Source organism: Pholis gunnellus, assembly GCF_910591455.1.
Source record: "Pholis gunnellus genome assembly, chromosome: 21".
Taxonomy (NCBI): Eukaryota; Metazoa; Chordata; class Actinopteri; order Perciformes; family Pholidae; genus Pholis; species Pholis gunnellus.
The window spans coordinates 13,795,527-13,808,902 of record NC_136548.1 but is presented as its reverse complement, the minus strand read 5'-3'; the positions used below and the strand labels follow the sequence as shown (position 1 = coordinate 13,808,902).

Here is a 13,376-nt window from a genome sequence, read left to right as displayed (position 1 = left end):
CCAGTAATTGCTCCTGGAATGGATGTCATTCCAGTGGGCGACTGAGACAGCAGTGGCTTGTGTCGTCTATTTGTGAATGTTTTCCCCGGTTGCTCCTCATTTACCTCACTTTTTTTTGGTGGGGGTGCGCGAGGCAGCTCTGGACGTCTCTGAATGGGGAAAGTGCACGGAGTTGAATCAGCTGTCCTCGGGATTTCCTAAGGCACCGCTCATACGCTCGATCATATTTCAGGAAGTCATTTTATTTTTGGGGGGGAGGTGGGGGGGGAGGGAGGGGCAGGGGGTTGGGGGGGACTCCTTGCACATCAGCTGTTGTTGGATTGTATGATGGTTGCGCTGCAGTGAAACAGTTTTGGCCAGTCCCGTCCACGCTTCAGCCGGGCATCATGAACCTCGGGAGCCGGAGTCTGAAGTTTGTTATTTTGACAGCGCTTCAGGCTTTCTGCGTCTCGGTCCCGGTGTGTGGCGGTGTGCTCTCCAGGTCTGCTGAAGGTAAGAGACGGACAAGATGTGGAGTATTTTTTGCCTGTTATAGGCGAGATCTATGGGTAAAAGTAGCGAATATATTGTTTTCTTAATTGATTTATTATCAGGCACATGTCAAATGTAACCTTCACCTAGAAACATAAAGAAAAAGACAGGTTCATTTCAACCTGTCAGCATTTTGTGCATTTATCCTGTATGTCTCTACTCTATTCTTCATGCATCACCTTTGGCTGTTTTTTTTATACCATGTTTTATGAAAGCCTTTGTTAGTACACCGGTCTTACAGATCTATAACACATGTTTTGAGCAGAATGCAACATCTCCAGAGTAGACAAAGCTCGCTAAATCCCTCGCTTTCTCTCATTCTCACCTCTGGCTCTGTGTGTGAGAAGCAGCAGAACATCACATTTTAACTCGCAGTCCATTCAGTGCGCACCCCAGAGGAGAGGACACGCTGTATAATTGATGATGCTGAAACTCTCTTTGGTAATCAGCGGTAGCACTTGAGGCATTTCGCTGGCGCTTTAGGCATACTTCAGTTTTTCAGGGCACTTCAAACATACTTCAATATTTCAATTATGGATGAATTCCAGAGTTATTTTAGTGGCAAACATAAAAGTCACATTGTTGCTTTTGAACTTAAGGAGTCAAGTAGCTTTTGTAAAAAAAAACTGTAAAAATGTGCTGTTTATTGTGTTTATGACAGCCAAGCAACACATGACTAATAGCATGCTGTTGAGATGTCCAAATGTGATGTCAGAGTGTGTTTGTGTCCGTGCTTGTGTGTGTTTTGTCCCACTGGTTGCAGCCCTTTGGGCTGTGGCTCATGATATCCCAGTCACCAGCCATTCATGCCCTATAGGTGAGATTCAACAAGGACAGTATGTCCAACAGTGGTGAGTGGAGGAGTTGCACTTGAGCGTTATGCCCCCCCCCCCCCCCGCAGAAAACTGTCACTCAACTGTGGGATCCTGGGAATTAATTACCAGCAAGGGCAAATGTGTAAAACTGGGATCAAAGCGCGAGGAAGCTGTTCATTTATTCATCAACGGTTTGTCGTCATCAGAAGTTGGCCTTGATGGGTTTGGTTCTCGTGGGTTCCGGCTCGTTTCAAATCGTCGTCGTCAGTGCATTTGGAAAGTCTGAGCCGATCTGTGTTGACAGGATATTTACCTGCTTGTGGGTAATTCAGCCTGATTGAGACGAATGGCTGGAGGGAGCCGTGTGAACAAGGGCACAGGAGATGGGGTTTCATTTGAAAGACAAATGCAATCAATGGCGTAAAATGCCTTTTGTGTTCAAAAACTTAACCAGCAACATGTTTAATAATCCATCAATCATCATGTCTTTATATCAATTCAAACTGAACATGTTTTGGGCTGCAGTTTGAAGATGTCCCCTTGGGATTTCAGAACCCGTGATTGGAATTGTTCACAGTTTTTGGACCATTCACAGACAAAATTGTTCGATTGATGAAAAATAATGAGTTGCAGCTTACTTCATGTCAAAGCACAATGAGTGGAAATCATTAGTGCTCCCTTTCATGGGTCTCTCCACTTTGTCTCCCAGTCTGTGCAAACCTTTTGTCTTTGCTGTCAGGAATTGGAGGCTGCTGAGGAAAGATGGAGCAGTTCCGCTCCATGCAACATCGTGTTTGTATACATATTTCATGACACCGCCTCTTGAGCTTTCTTGCCGGGTTCTGCTGGCCCTGCCTGTCTTGTGCGTGTTTCTGTTCTAGCTCATTTGTGAATGACGTCCTCCGATGGTTGACACACTTAGTGTCAGCCAGTATTTATTAGCCAGCTGTAGCCTACCGCTCCAAGCGACATGACTCTGTCTGCCCGGAGCGCCGCACGCAGCTTGCGTGCGGCGCTCTCAGACAAATTAAAGTTGAGCTGAGAATATATTTTTGGACTGTAGTAAAACATTCCTTCCGCAAACAGTGTCCTCCCCCAGAGATACATTATCGCCGTGATGTGACCCATCTCGAGTCAGCCTCATTTAGGATCTTTTCAGTATGAATGGAATCAGATCTTCCAGGCGAGTTGTTCGTGATGGTTAAAAACCCAGGAGGCCGGTACGAAGAGTTGGCCGATGTGTGGTGGTGCAGTAAGACAGATTGATCAACCAGTTGCTGTTCCGCAGTGGGGATATTTATATAGGAGGGAGGGGGGGGGGGGGGTAGCTGGACTATGCTCATGTGGCCTAACCCTACATGTGTTGCATTGATTTCTTTGGAGCTGCGTTGGACTCATTTGACCCCCCCCCCCCCTCTCCCTCAACAAAAGCTTAACACACAAGCTGAAACCCGATGCTGGCTCTGGACTTTCTCATCGGACTTTCACACCCCAGTCGGGTCAGAGTTGAGCTCAGCACAGCTCTCCCCGAGCGTCTTCTTCCTTCTCTGTCTGGTCAGAGAGAGTGCCCAGTTGGCTCACATATCTCTTTTTCAGTGTCAAGTCTATCTGGGTTCATTCAAGTTCCACCCCGTCAGTGTTTCAAAACCATTGACAGTTTATAAGCCTGTTCTGGTCAGTTCTCCTGTCCTATTTTGCAGAACTTGTATTCGTAGCATATGAATAACACATGCTATAATGTCAGATAGCTCTTTCTCTGGCCACAAGGAGAACGAATAACAACTGGATTCCATTTAGATTAGCAGGTTCAGGGTTTTTGCTGCTAGTCTGCATGCTGGTTCACTCAATGTATGTAACAGACTTAATGGAACTGAGCCATTTCTAATGTTAACAGTTTTACCAAAGTGGTTTCACCTGTGCTTTTTTTCTGCTGTGCCAATTAAAAAATGTCTGTTGTGACAAAGTCGACATCTTGTTAGTTTGTCCATTTTGTTTGCGACTTGAAAATCCCATCAGCATTTACCTTCTAACAATCCTACGAGAGCAGAGAATGTGAATCAAGGACAGGCATTACAATTCCAGATTAACAAACTTTACACTGTAGGGGCTAAGGGAGACGCAGGATTTGTTTCCTCGCAGATCCACATCATCTATTTTCCAGGCTGGCATGCAGCATCCGCCCATATTTCATGTCCCTGCTCTTCAATGAGAACGGACAAGCAGAAACAAGACAGGCCAGCTCCTACCTGGGGAGGATTCGAACAAATTGGCTCTAACTAAGTTCTGCCTCAGCCGGTTGCTTTGTCTGCGTCTCTTTGAGTTATGCTCCTCAACATGGGCGGACTTGTGATGTATTTTTAAGTAGGCAGAGCAAGCAGCAACATCACATAGTTACGAATAAAGACGAAAGTTTCAAGTAGAAAGTTGACCATTCTAAGATTGGTACATGTTTGGGTCAGTTGTTTTCAGGTTTTCCAATACCTGGTGAACATTGCAGTTCTTTAATTATAATATCTATGTCTTAAAGTTGCTTGTCAAAGACATTCAATTCTAAATAGTATAAATATTGCTTGATGAGTGACTTAAATGAACAGAATTTAAATGGTTTTCTGCGGATCAACTAATCAATTAATCGAGTCTCTTTCCACTGAGGTAATGACATGGATGCCCCCGCATACTGTACAATGTCTTGACAATCTATGATGACATCGTCTCTGCCTTTCTGCTGTGGCTTGAGGTTTGTTTTTTTTTGTCGTTCTGTAGTGCTTTGAATGTGCGCCAGGCCTGTGACAGAGAGGACTTCCAGGGCGCTGTGAATGAAATCCATCATAGCGACCATATTAACAAGCTTTCACACAGCTCTGCTCCAGAAGCTCTCTGTCTCTGACCTTTGTTGCTAAGGCACACGCAGGCCCCATGCCAGGCAGCGAGCGCAGCCCTCGCAGCGGGGGAAGCGTTACAGTGTCACCCGCCGGCGGCGTAACTGCACCGGTTCTCGGACAACATTAACCTCCTGCTGGGCCAAGGGGGATTTTTTTTTGCTGCAGGACCATCTATTTCCCATAGAGTAATTATGTGCTGACATCATGCTAGTGGGACAGTAAATGGGTTCAGTATACAAGGTTGGGGGGTAGAGAGACAGGAAGGGAGAGAACACAAAAGAGCTATTTACCAGTAGAGGGAGCCCAGTGTTAAACGGCTTGATTATGACCCCCGACTATGCGCTAAAAGAAATGATCCGTCTAGAAATCCAACCATTAACAACTCTCAGAGCTGAGACTTTTGACACACTGCTACCTTATTAGATTTGATTTAAGGAGACCCTCTCTCTCCAATTCGTGCAGATTCCTATTACCATGATGTCACCTACAGGTTTCTATGTTTCCTGGTGCAACCCTGAGGGTGTTGACATAATGTCCCGCAAACGGGTCAGATGTTTACTGTGGAGTCAGGCCAAGATTAGCGGGCGCCTTTTCACCTTTGCTCTGTAATCCCCATGAACCCTGCACCGGGAACAATTTACGGGGAGCAAGGGGAAGATTAGTTGACGAGGTGATCAACAGAACGTGAAGTCCTGCTTCCCAAATATAAGGATCTGCTGCTTTTCTCAGTTTTATATCATCTAGGGCTCTGAGTAATAGATATTTTTAAGTTTTTAAAATGTCAGAAAATAGGGATGAATGCTCGTCCCCAGAGCCCAAGGTGACGTCCTGAAATTGCTTCTTTTGTGGGATCCGCAGTCCCAAGGAGATCATTTTTTATAATTATAAAAAAGTAGCAATTGGAACCAGTGAAATTTTCACATTTGTCCTTAGAAAACTACTTAATCTGTTCACGATTATTTCTGTCTGAATCAACTAACCAATTGTCTTTTGATAGTTGTATCTGTAGTGATGAATTGAAATTGAATATCTTTGGTTGGGACTGTTGGTGGATCAAAACAAGCAATACATCTGGGCATTTAGAACCTGAGAAGGGCATTTTCACCATTTTTTCACAAAGTTTATTCAATAACGGATTCATCAATTAATATAAAAAAAGTATTAATAGCATTCAATAATGATAATAATGATTCGTCACAGGCCTAGACGATGATGAAGGAGAGAAAGAGATAAGGAAAGGCAGCGGAGTTCATTGCTTTTGTCTCCAAGGTCATTTATGAAAGAGCGTCTGCCTCCTCCCAATGTATCATTCATCATTTTATTCCCAATCACCATTCTGTTTGAATTAGCATAATCTGCCCGCTCTGATTGGGGATAAATTGAGTTTGCACAATACCTGTCACTCATCCATTATTAAATGAACAATAGCGATAAACAATAACCAAGTTTCCCCCCATGGGCTGATGTCAGAACCAACTTCTGCCTCAGAAACTTTGCTGGATCATGTCCCCAATCCAGTCAGAGCTCTGATTAAAGACACCCATCAAATCTAGACAAAGAAATGTCCGTAGATACACGCTTTTGCTGAAGAAAAAGTGATCATGTTATTAGATTTGCTTTATCAAGAACACATTTCCATGTGGAACGTGTTACGTGGAACCTTCTTACCTTTCTTTTGTCTTTGTTGTGTCATACCTCGGCTTGAATCAGGCCAATTTAAACTCACCATTCTGCCCTAATTAGTTCCACATGCTCTTATTTCAAGCCCATTTCCTTCAGGGGGTTTGAGTTGTAACTAAACATTGTCCACCCATGTCAAACAATGCTGGAATCACGTCTCCGCTGCACTTGTTTTTGCACCATTCGGGCGACTTTGCAAGTCGAAAGAGTGTCATTCAAGCTGCCAAAGGCATTCTTTTTCGTTTTCAATCTGACATTCTCAAGATCGGATAGAATTGCTATCAACATCACTTTGGAGTGTGTCCTTGTGTGCTTTTCCAGCGCAAGGGTGACTGTGATTAGGAGTGCTCTTTCTTGATGTGTCTACGTATGTGTAGCCTGTATCCCATCTCCGTGTGGACCCTGTGCACATGTGGGGGGGCACGGCCTCATCAAGTGTGCAGATGAAAAGAACAGCATGCCATTTGTGTTGGAAAAGCAAAGATTGTTATGAATATATTATGTCATGGTTGCCTGTCAAGGAGCGCGTTGCAGTTGGTCGCGAGGAAGCAGGCTCTGGGGCTTAATAAAGCCAAACAGTTGTTGGTTTGTTTTGGTGAGGGTAGAAAGAGAAGGGCTGGAGTTGCGAAAGGGCAGTAAGAAAGCACGTCTTGACATCTGCAAAGAACCGAGGAAGGTCATATGTTCCCTTGGACCGGCAGCTCACAGACTGTGGAGAATGCACTCATTTGGGAACGCTGATAAAACCAAAGAAAGAGTCACTGTGAAATACCATTCGGAGCGGTAAAGTACCCCAGCAAGCACTGATTTAGTTTACACGGCTAGATATTGTGGCTGAAACAGGCCAGAATTCTGTTAAAAAGTGAAAGAAATATAGTTATGGTGTCGAATAACATCTCAAAGTTTGATTGATCTTCTCATGACCTATAGATTATGATGATGGGCGACAAGTAGCCTTTGTTTTAAGGGGTCACAAACTAAAATGCCAATCGCTGACCTAGACCTCAAGTTACTAACCCTTTTCTCTTGTGACCCCTTTATGGCCAAGCAATGCCTTCCCCCTCATCACCAGTTCCATACGTCTGCGAAGAGTTCACACAAAGCTGTTCCTTTTTCATTTCAGTAGTTTTTAAGTCCTGGAGAGGATAAATCCTCCGATATTTCACAAGAAGAAAAAAAACAGAGCAGAGCAGAGGTGCAATTTAAGGGATTCAGAGAATTGATATAGCAGCAAACAAACTATTTGCTATGTGAAGATATAGTGGAGTCTTGTCTACCCGAGGAGAGCATGAAGTCACACTCCATCTGTGTGTGTTGTTACCCGAGCTTCTCTGTTCTTTTGTGACATTGCCGCTCACGGCCTTCACTCTGGACTGCACTCATACGGCAGATACAGCGGATAACCGCCGGAAATGTAGCATCCATCCTACGGTTCCCATTCAGGTAAACACTGTTAGCTCTTGCGGTAGTTTACACTAGTTAGTGCTGTTGGAACCGTTAGCTGCAAGCCGCCGTCTAAGCCGCCGCAACGTTGAGAGCATAGACTGTATATAAGAAGTGGACGAATCACCGTGACTTTACCCACTGGTTTGTGGAGTGCCCTTTGGAAGCCTCGAGTTTGGCATTTGGGCGGTCGCCATCTTGTTTTTTTGCAACCAGATGTGACGTGAGGTACAACTAAGGTAGCCACGCCCTATAGAATACCCTGCTACCTACCCTGTCTGTTTTACTCTACTTGGGACCATAATTTACTAAATGAACATCATGCTGTATTGAAGAAGACTTGTAACTAGCGATTGAGACAATAAACTGAAGTCTATCAGATAGAATGGAGGTTTAAGGCAAAATACACATTGGCTTCACTTTTCAGAGCTGGAAGTTGCTACCTGGATGAAAGCAGTCGATATAAGTGCTCCCAATCTTGCATAAAGTACATAACGGTTTGAGAGAACTAAGAAAGACCTGATTGTGTGTGTGACATTTTTTTATTTTCTATATCTTGTTAATCATCACACAAATACACAGATTAACTTGATCCCAATCCCCAGCTTCCAAATCACTTAATCCAGGCTTTATGGGAATATGATACTAAAACAGCCAAACAATGGTTGTACCTACAGAGTGTTTAATAGATTTTGTTATTTTTGCTTAACAGCACTGCTGGGGAAAGCCAAATGAATTACTTAATCCAGTCATAGGTCTGAATCACATTTCAGTCACCCACACAAGAACAAACAGTCACATTCCCAATTCCACGTACACGCACACACAATCCTCCCACCTAGCATTTGACTTTATTGAGGCAATATAAATGGCACAAACTCTCCTTGTGTATGCTGGAGCATAAAGGGAGCTGAACATGGCCAGAACTCTGCTCTATTAAGACTTCTGTTTACACTCTCCTTTATTGAACATATAAATAAGGCTTTGGGCTCTGGTGCCACTTTTACCGCTCCCTTAATGCTTCTGGTGGCGCTTATAACATTCTAGTGAACAAAAGCCACTTACACACTCCACGCACCACAGCCACACTCCAGCTTTACCAAATGTCTCTCCCAGGCATGTGGGGGGAAAAAAAAAAACTGAGCCTGCACACTGTTTCCACTAATATAATGCCATTTATAAGCGGGAATTAAATCTCATAGCACACCACGTTAACAAAATGGTCATTCACTTGTGGACTTTGAAGTCAGGGAACCAAACGCTGTATGGTTGTGAACCAAGTCTTCAAAGTTGATGGGGAGCATGCCACAGAAAAGACCTTTCCATCTGCGTGCGTGCGTGTGTGTGTGTGTGTGTGTGTTTCCTAACCGCAATGTGGACTTGACCTTTCTCTGTCAACTTCTCTCTGTTTTCCCCTCATGTGTTGTGTTTATCTATCCGTACTTTTCACAGCGGTTGTCATGCGTTCCCTTACTCAGCATGCCCACCTCCCCCAGACGGTGTGCTTTTCTAGGACTAATGAGGGTAGGATGCTTCTCCCGCTTTTCTGTGTGTGTGTGTGTGTGTGTGTGATGCCGATCCCTCCTCGCCGGAGCCTGCTTCTCATCATCAGGCTGGAGCTGGATGAGGACTGCTGAGCTGGTCACCTCTGACTCTCTGCTATCAGCTGGTGCGGCTCTGTGAAGAACTCCAGAGTGGCGGTTTCCTCAGAGGAGAACCAGAACAAAGCTCAGCATGGGGGGGGGGGGGGGGGGGGGGGTGTCTCTTCCTCAGACCTGGGTTATTAATGCCGGATAATAAGCAGACTCAGCAATTTAGCTGGGTGAGTCATGCGTAGGGAGACAGAAGTGATGTGAACCTCGAAGAAAGGACCTTGAATCTGCTGGTAATAATAATCTCGGTCCCCTTCACTGTCTTCTGTGTTTATGTGTGTTTGAAATGGGATTGAAAATTAAGAAGTAACAAAGTCCCAAATTCAAAACATACCATAAATTATCCACACGCACAACTTCTCACAAGTCCACTGACATCACCCTCAAACTAAATCTGTTTCCCTGCTGTTTGGAAACGCTCGATGGAGCATCAGTGGAAGAAAAACAAAAAAACAAAAGCAAACATTTGATGTAGGATGTTTGCGCACAGACAAATGGTGCTAGCCACCCCTGCTGTTTCAGTAAGAGACTCAAACTTTGGAATAGCTTCCCCGCTGTGGGGAGCTGATTACTGCAGGAACCCTATTAGCGATGTCCTCCAGTGGCTCACTATGCATTATATTCAGACTCTGTGTGTGCTCATGATGCGCCCTTTGAAGCGATTGCAACTTCTGTTTCAGTTATAACTAGTAGGTTTCTTTGGGATGGTGGCTGTTTTTTCTGCCACTTCATCTCCTGGCTGCACGCTTGGCGACATCAGTGTTGGATTTTGGGCACGACTGTATATTTTTAAATGACTGGCAACACAGCAGAGCTCCGAGAACTGTAGCCTCTCTGAGGCTCAGTTAACACCCTGTCAGAACACAGAGAGAGGAGATAAAAGCATGCTGGGAACAATGCCCCAAAGCTACGTCTAATCCCTGCACCGCATCCTGGACACTAGCCCTGCGAGTTATCACAGCAGCAGCAGCAGCAGCAGCAACCCCAGTTCCTCGCTCAGAAACTCTTCACGCTCAACAGTGGAGATTTGTGCAGCTGCAGGGGCAGAGGGGGCGGTTACGGTTTCACCACGGGCTTCGGTTCTCATGGCTTGATGTCTTGAGGGTGCTGATTAGTGCTGTTGTGTTCATGTCTTAATGGCAGAGGAGACAGGCTCCATTCTACTGACAGCCCATGAAAAGGAGGTGAACATGTGTTCAGGAAGGGGCGAGGACGTATCGGAGATGGCATTCTGTCAGCGTAGATAATTGTTGGGTATGAGAAACAACACCATTCGGAGAGCGTAATTTGTGTGCCGTGATGCAGAAAAGCCATCAAATTCAAGTCCTTTGATTTTTGTTTTAGTGACACTTCATATTAAAAGGCAGCTGTACTGTCAGGTTGTATTTCTGATGTTTGGTAATGAACACCAGGCTCAGGCCTTTAATGGCGGGGAGGAATTACTCATCAGTGTTGTTTGTCGAAAAATCAGTTCAGAAAATGTTCCCATTGTTTGTGTCCGCAACGATGGACACGGTCTGGTTTTATAGACGCTGACAGAATTTAGAATAAAGCAGGCTCACTTTGAAGTTTTCTGTGTATTCTCACATGGTGTGTTTATTTTCTTTGCAGGGAATCTTTTGAGCACGACTGTTCAACAGAGACCAACAGCAAAGCAGAAGCACTATGGGACTACAGTACCTCTGCAGCTTGTTGGAAAAGACTGGAAACCGACCAGCCAGCTCAAATCCCAGGTGAAATGAAACGCCTTTTTGTTTTTACATTTTAGCTCTGCTTATTCTTTTAGACTTCCAGTTCTATATCCGACACCGGTCCAGATAACTGAGGATAGTGAGATGAAATCTGGCATTGATGTTCACGGCTCCCCTGCCAAAAAGTCCTTTTTGTTTGGATTTTGGTTACTGCTTCACCTTTTAGATGACATTCCCTCACCATGAAGTCAAGATTTCCACCTGTACACAAGAAAAAATTTAATCTAGATGGGTGCTTCTCCTGCTCTCTAGGGGATGAAGCTCCTTATTCATACACCACCATCTTTCTTTCACCACCATCAGACCAATAATACGGTATGTCATAACCCGACACAGAGTTTGTTGTTCACATAAAGCATTTTGATTTCACTTTGGCTATTAGTCTTCCACCACCCGCAGGACAAAATTAGTAGGGGATTCAGTCCTGTTTTCAAACATCACAGGGGGTTGCATTGGTGTGGGGGAACGTCATTTTATAACTCTGGGAAGGTACAACAGCAGAAACGATTTCCGCTTTCATTGCGACGATCACAAGGTCTACAGTAGAAATACAACGTTACAAAGTAATCTACCAGGAATGTGCACTTGCATTTATTTGATTGGCCAATTTGTTTACTCAAACATACGGATTCAATCTTTGCATTACATGCAAGCAGTCATTGCCCCTCTGCGTCGAGTTCAGTACATTTCAAGCAGCTGCACAACATCTGCATCTTAGACACTTCACAACCCCACCGGGTTTGAAACCTGGGATCCTTGGCTCTGTTTGGTGTTATAATCCCAGACTTTATAGAAACAAAATACATGGCTGCCAGGCAGATTTTACAAACACAGCTTGAGTTTCCAGGTTGTGTTATTTGAGTCAATTCATTAGTGAATTAATTTGTTCTGGCTTAACCAAACAGACATGGTGCCACAAGGTTTCTTTGGGATGTTATTACCCGAAAAACAAAACAAAACTTCAGATCTGCGAAGGAAAGAGTCATTATGAAGGTGAAATTAAGTGCTGAGTTGAATATATTATTCCCTTAACAACAAGCCCAAACATCCGGTGTGCTATCTATGTTTTCCCTGGTTAGAAATGGCAGCCGTCACAAACATTATGCAGCGTGAGGGAGGTCAAAGCGTGCACGTTGAACGCTGTCTGAACAGAAAATAGCTGAAAGTTTAGTCCCACGTGCAATGATACTGCCTCAAACCTTAAGTGTTCTGCTTCCATATCCTCTTATGATCCACTAGACATTCTTCTCCACGGGGGATGATGGATGACTTAACCCAGAGCAGCGCTCTTTGCCACAGTTGACCCAGATTGAACTACGTGTGTGTGTGTGTGTGTGTGTGTGTGTGTGTGTGAAATTTGTTTGTGTGTGTTGTTGCCAAGCGAAGGAGAATGCGAGACAGATGAATTTTTTTTTCTTGGTGTTTCAGAGTGGGAGCGCAGGCAGCACACGAGAGGAGGGCGGTTATGTGTTGACATGTGGAGGAGTGTGTGTGTGTGTGTGTGTGGGTGTTTATGCAGCGTGACTGACAGAAGTGATGTACGAGCCGGTGCCACTTCATCTGACTCCAACAGACACTGGCGGCACAGTGTTGTAACTCAGGGTTGCGAAGACTTGTGGCTTTTCTGCAGGATTAATGTCAAATGGAATAGAAACATAAAGTTAATCCTCTCAGCTCTTGTTCTGAGATACAAAGTCGCTTCATAAGGACATCCGAGCGCTCAATTGAAAACAGCCTCCTCACGTTCTTTTCTCACAGCGCTGGGTGGCTCAGTGAAAGTTTCATCTGGATTGTAATTCAGCATTTTAAGAACTATTTGCTGTTTTTTTTTTATATTTAATTGCCACACACAGCACCCATTTCATATATTTCCCTAAATTTAAAGCATGCTAGCTACCAGAGAACCATGTTTTGTCAATCAAAATGCTCCACAAACAATCCGTCTCATCCCCTCTCCTGTCTGTGTTCTCTTCAGAGTCACCCTGCGTCGCTGAAGCTCCTGATTGAAGCGGAAGGTGAGCAGCTGCTCTTGGCTCTGGAGAAAAACGAGTAAGTGCCCCCCCCCCCCCCCCGTTCATACTTGGCCTTCGCTCTGAACTGAGTGCTTTCCGCAGTACAAATGGGCGACACATGCACTGCCCAGGGGCTACAAACGGGGCTGTGGCCAAGTTTGTGTGTCACACATAGCAGCCAGGCAAAAGGAAGGAGGAAACCCTTCTGTCTCGCACTGCTAGTGTGGGCACGGCAGTGCTCTCCGTGCTTTGGTCTTTTCGTGTGCTGAAACAAAGACTTAAAAGATAGGAACTCTTGAATACATCAGCCAGACATTGATGAAAAGCGACATCTTCCCCCTTCTTCTCCCTCTGTCTGTTCATTTGATCTATTGGCATAGCACAGGGGAGAAGGAGGCTTTGTTTGAACACAGCACACACTCCTCGTCTCTGTATATTAAGATACTGTCAACATAGAGTCAGTCAAGGGACTGGCAAGGAGGGGGAACATCATTTGAAAGAGATCAGGTTATCTGAATAGGCACAGTTTGACAGAGCTCTGCATCTGTTTCGGAGGAATATGTGTCATCTTTGCATTTTTTACACAAGGGCTGACTGTATGTGGCCTCGG

The 13,376-nt window shown here is 44.7% G+C and overlaps 1 protein-coding gene across 1 annotated transcript in view; it reads left to right on the top strand.

The window, feature by feature from the left end:
• Window positions 1-386: 386 nt before the first annotated feature.
• Window positions 387-13,376, top strand: part of adam12a (ADAM metallopeptidase domain 12a) — a gene marked incomplete at both ends in the record, with an annotated part of 63,640 nt that continues 50,650 nt past the window's right edge. Inside the window, 3 exons of the mRNA XM_079183298.1 lie at window positions 387-492; window positions 10,615-10,736; window positions 12,730-12,803. Of these exons, the coding sequence (XP_079039424.1) occupies window positions 387-492; window positions 10,615-10,736; window positions 12,730-12,803 (302 nt within the window). The remainder of the gene's footprint in view (window positions 493-10,614; window positions 10,737-12,729; window positions 12,804-13,376) is intronic.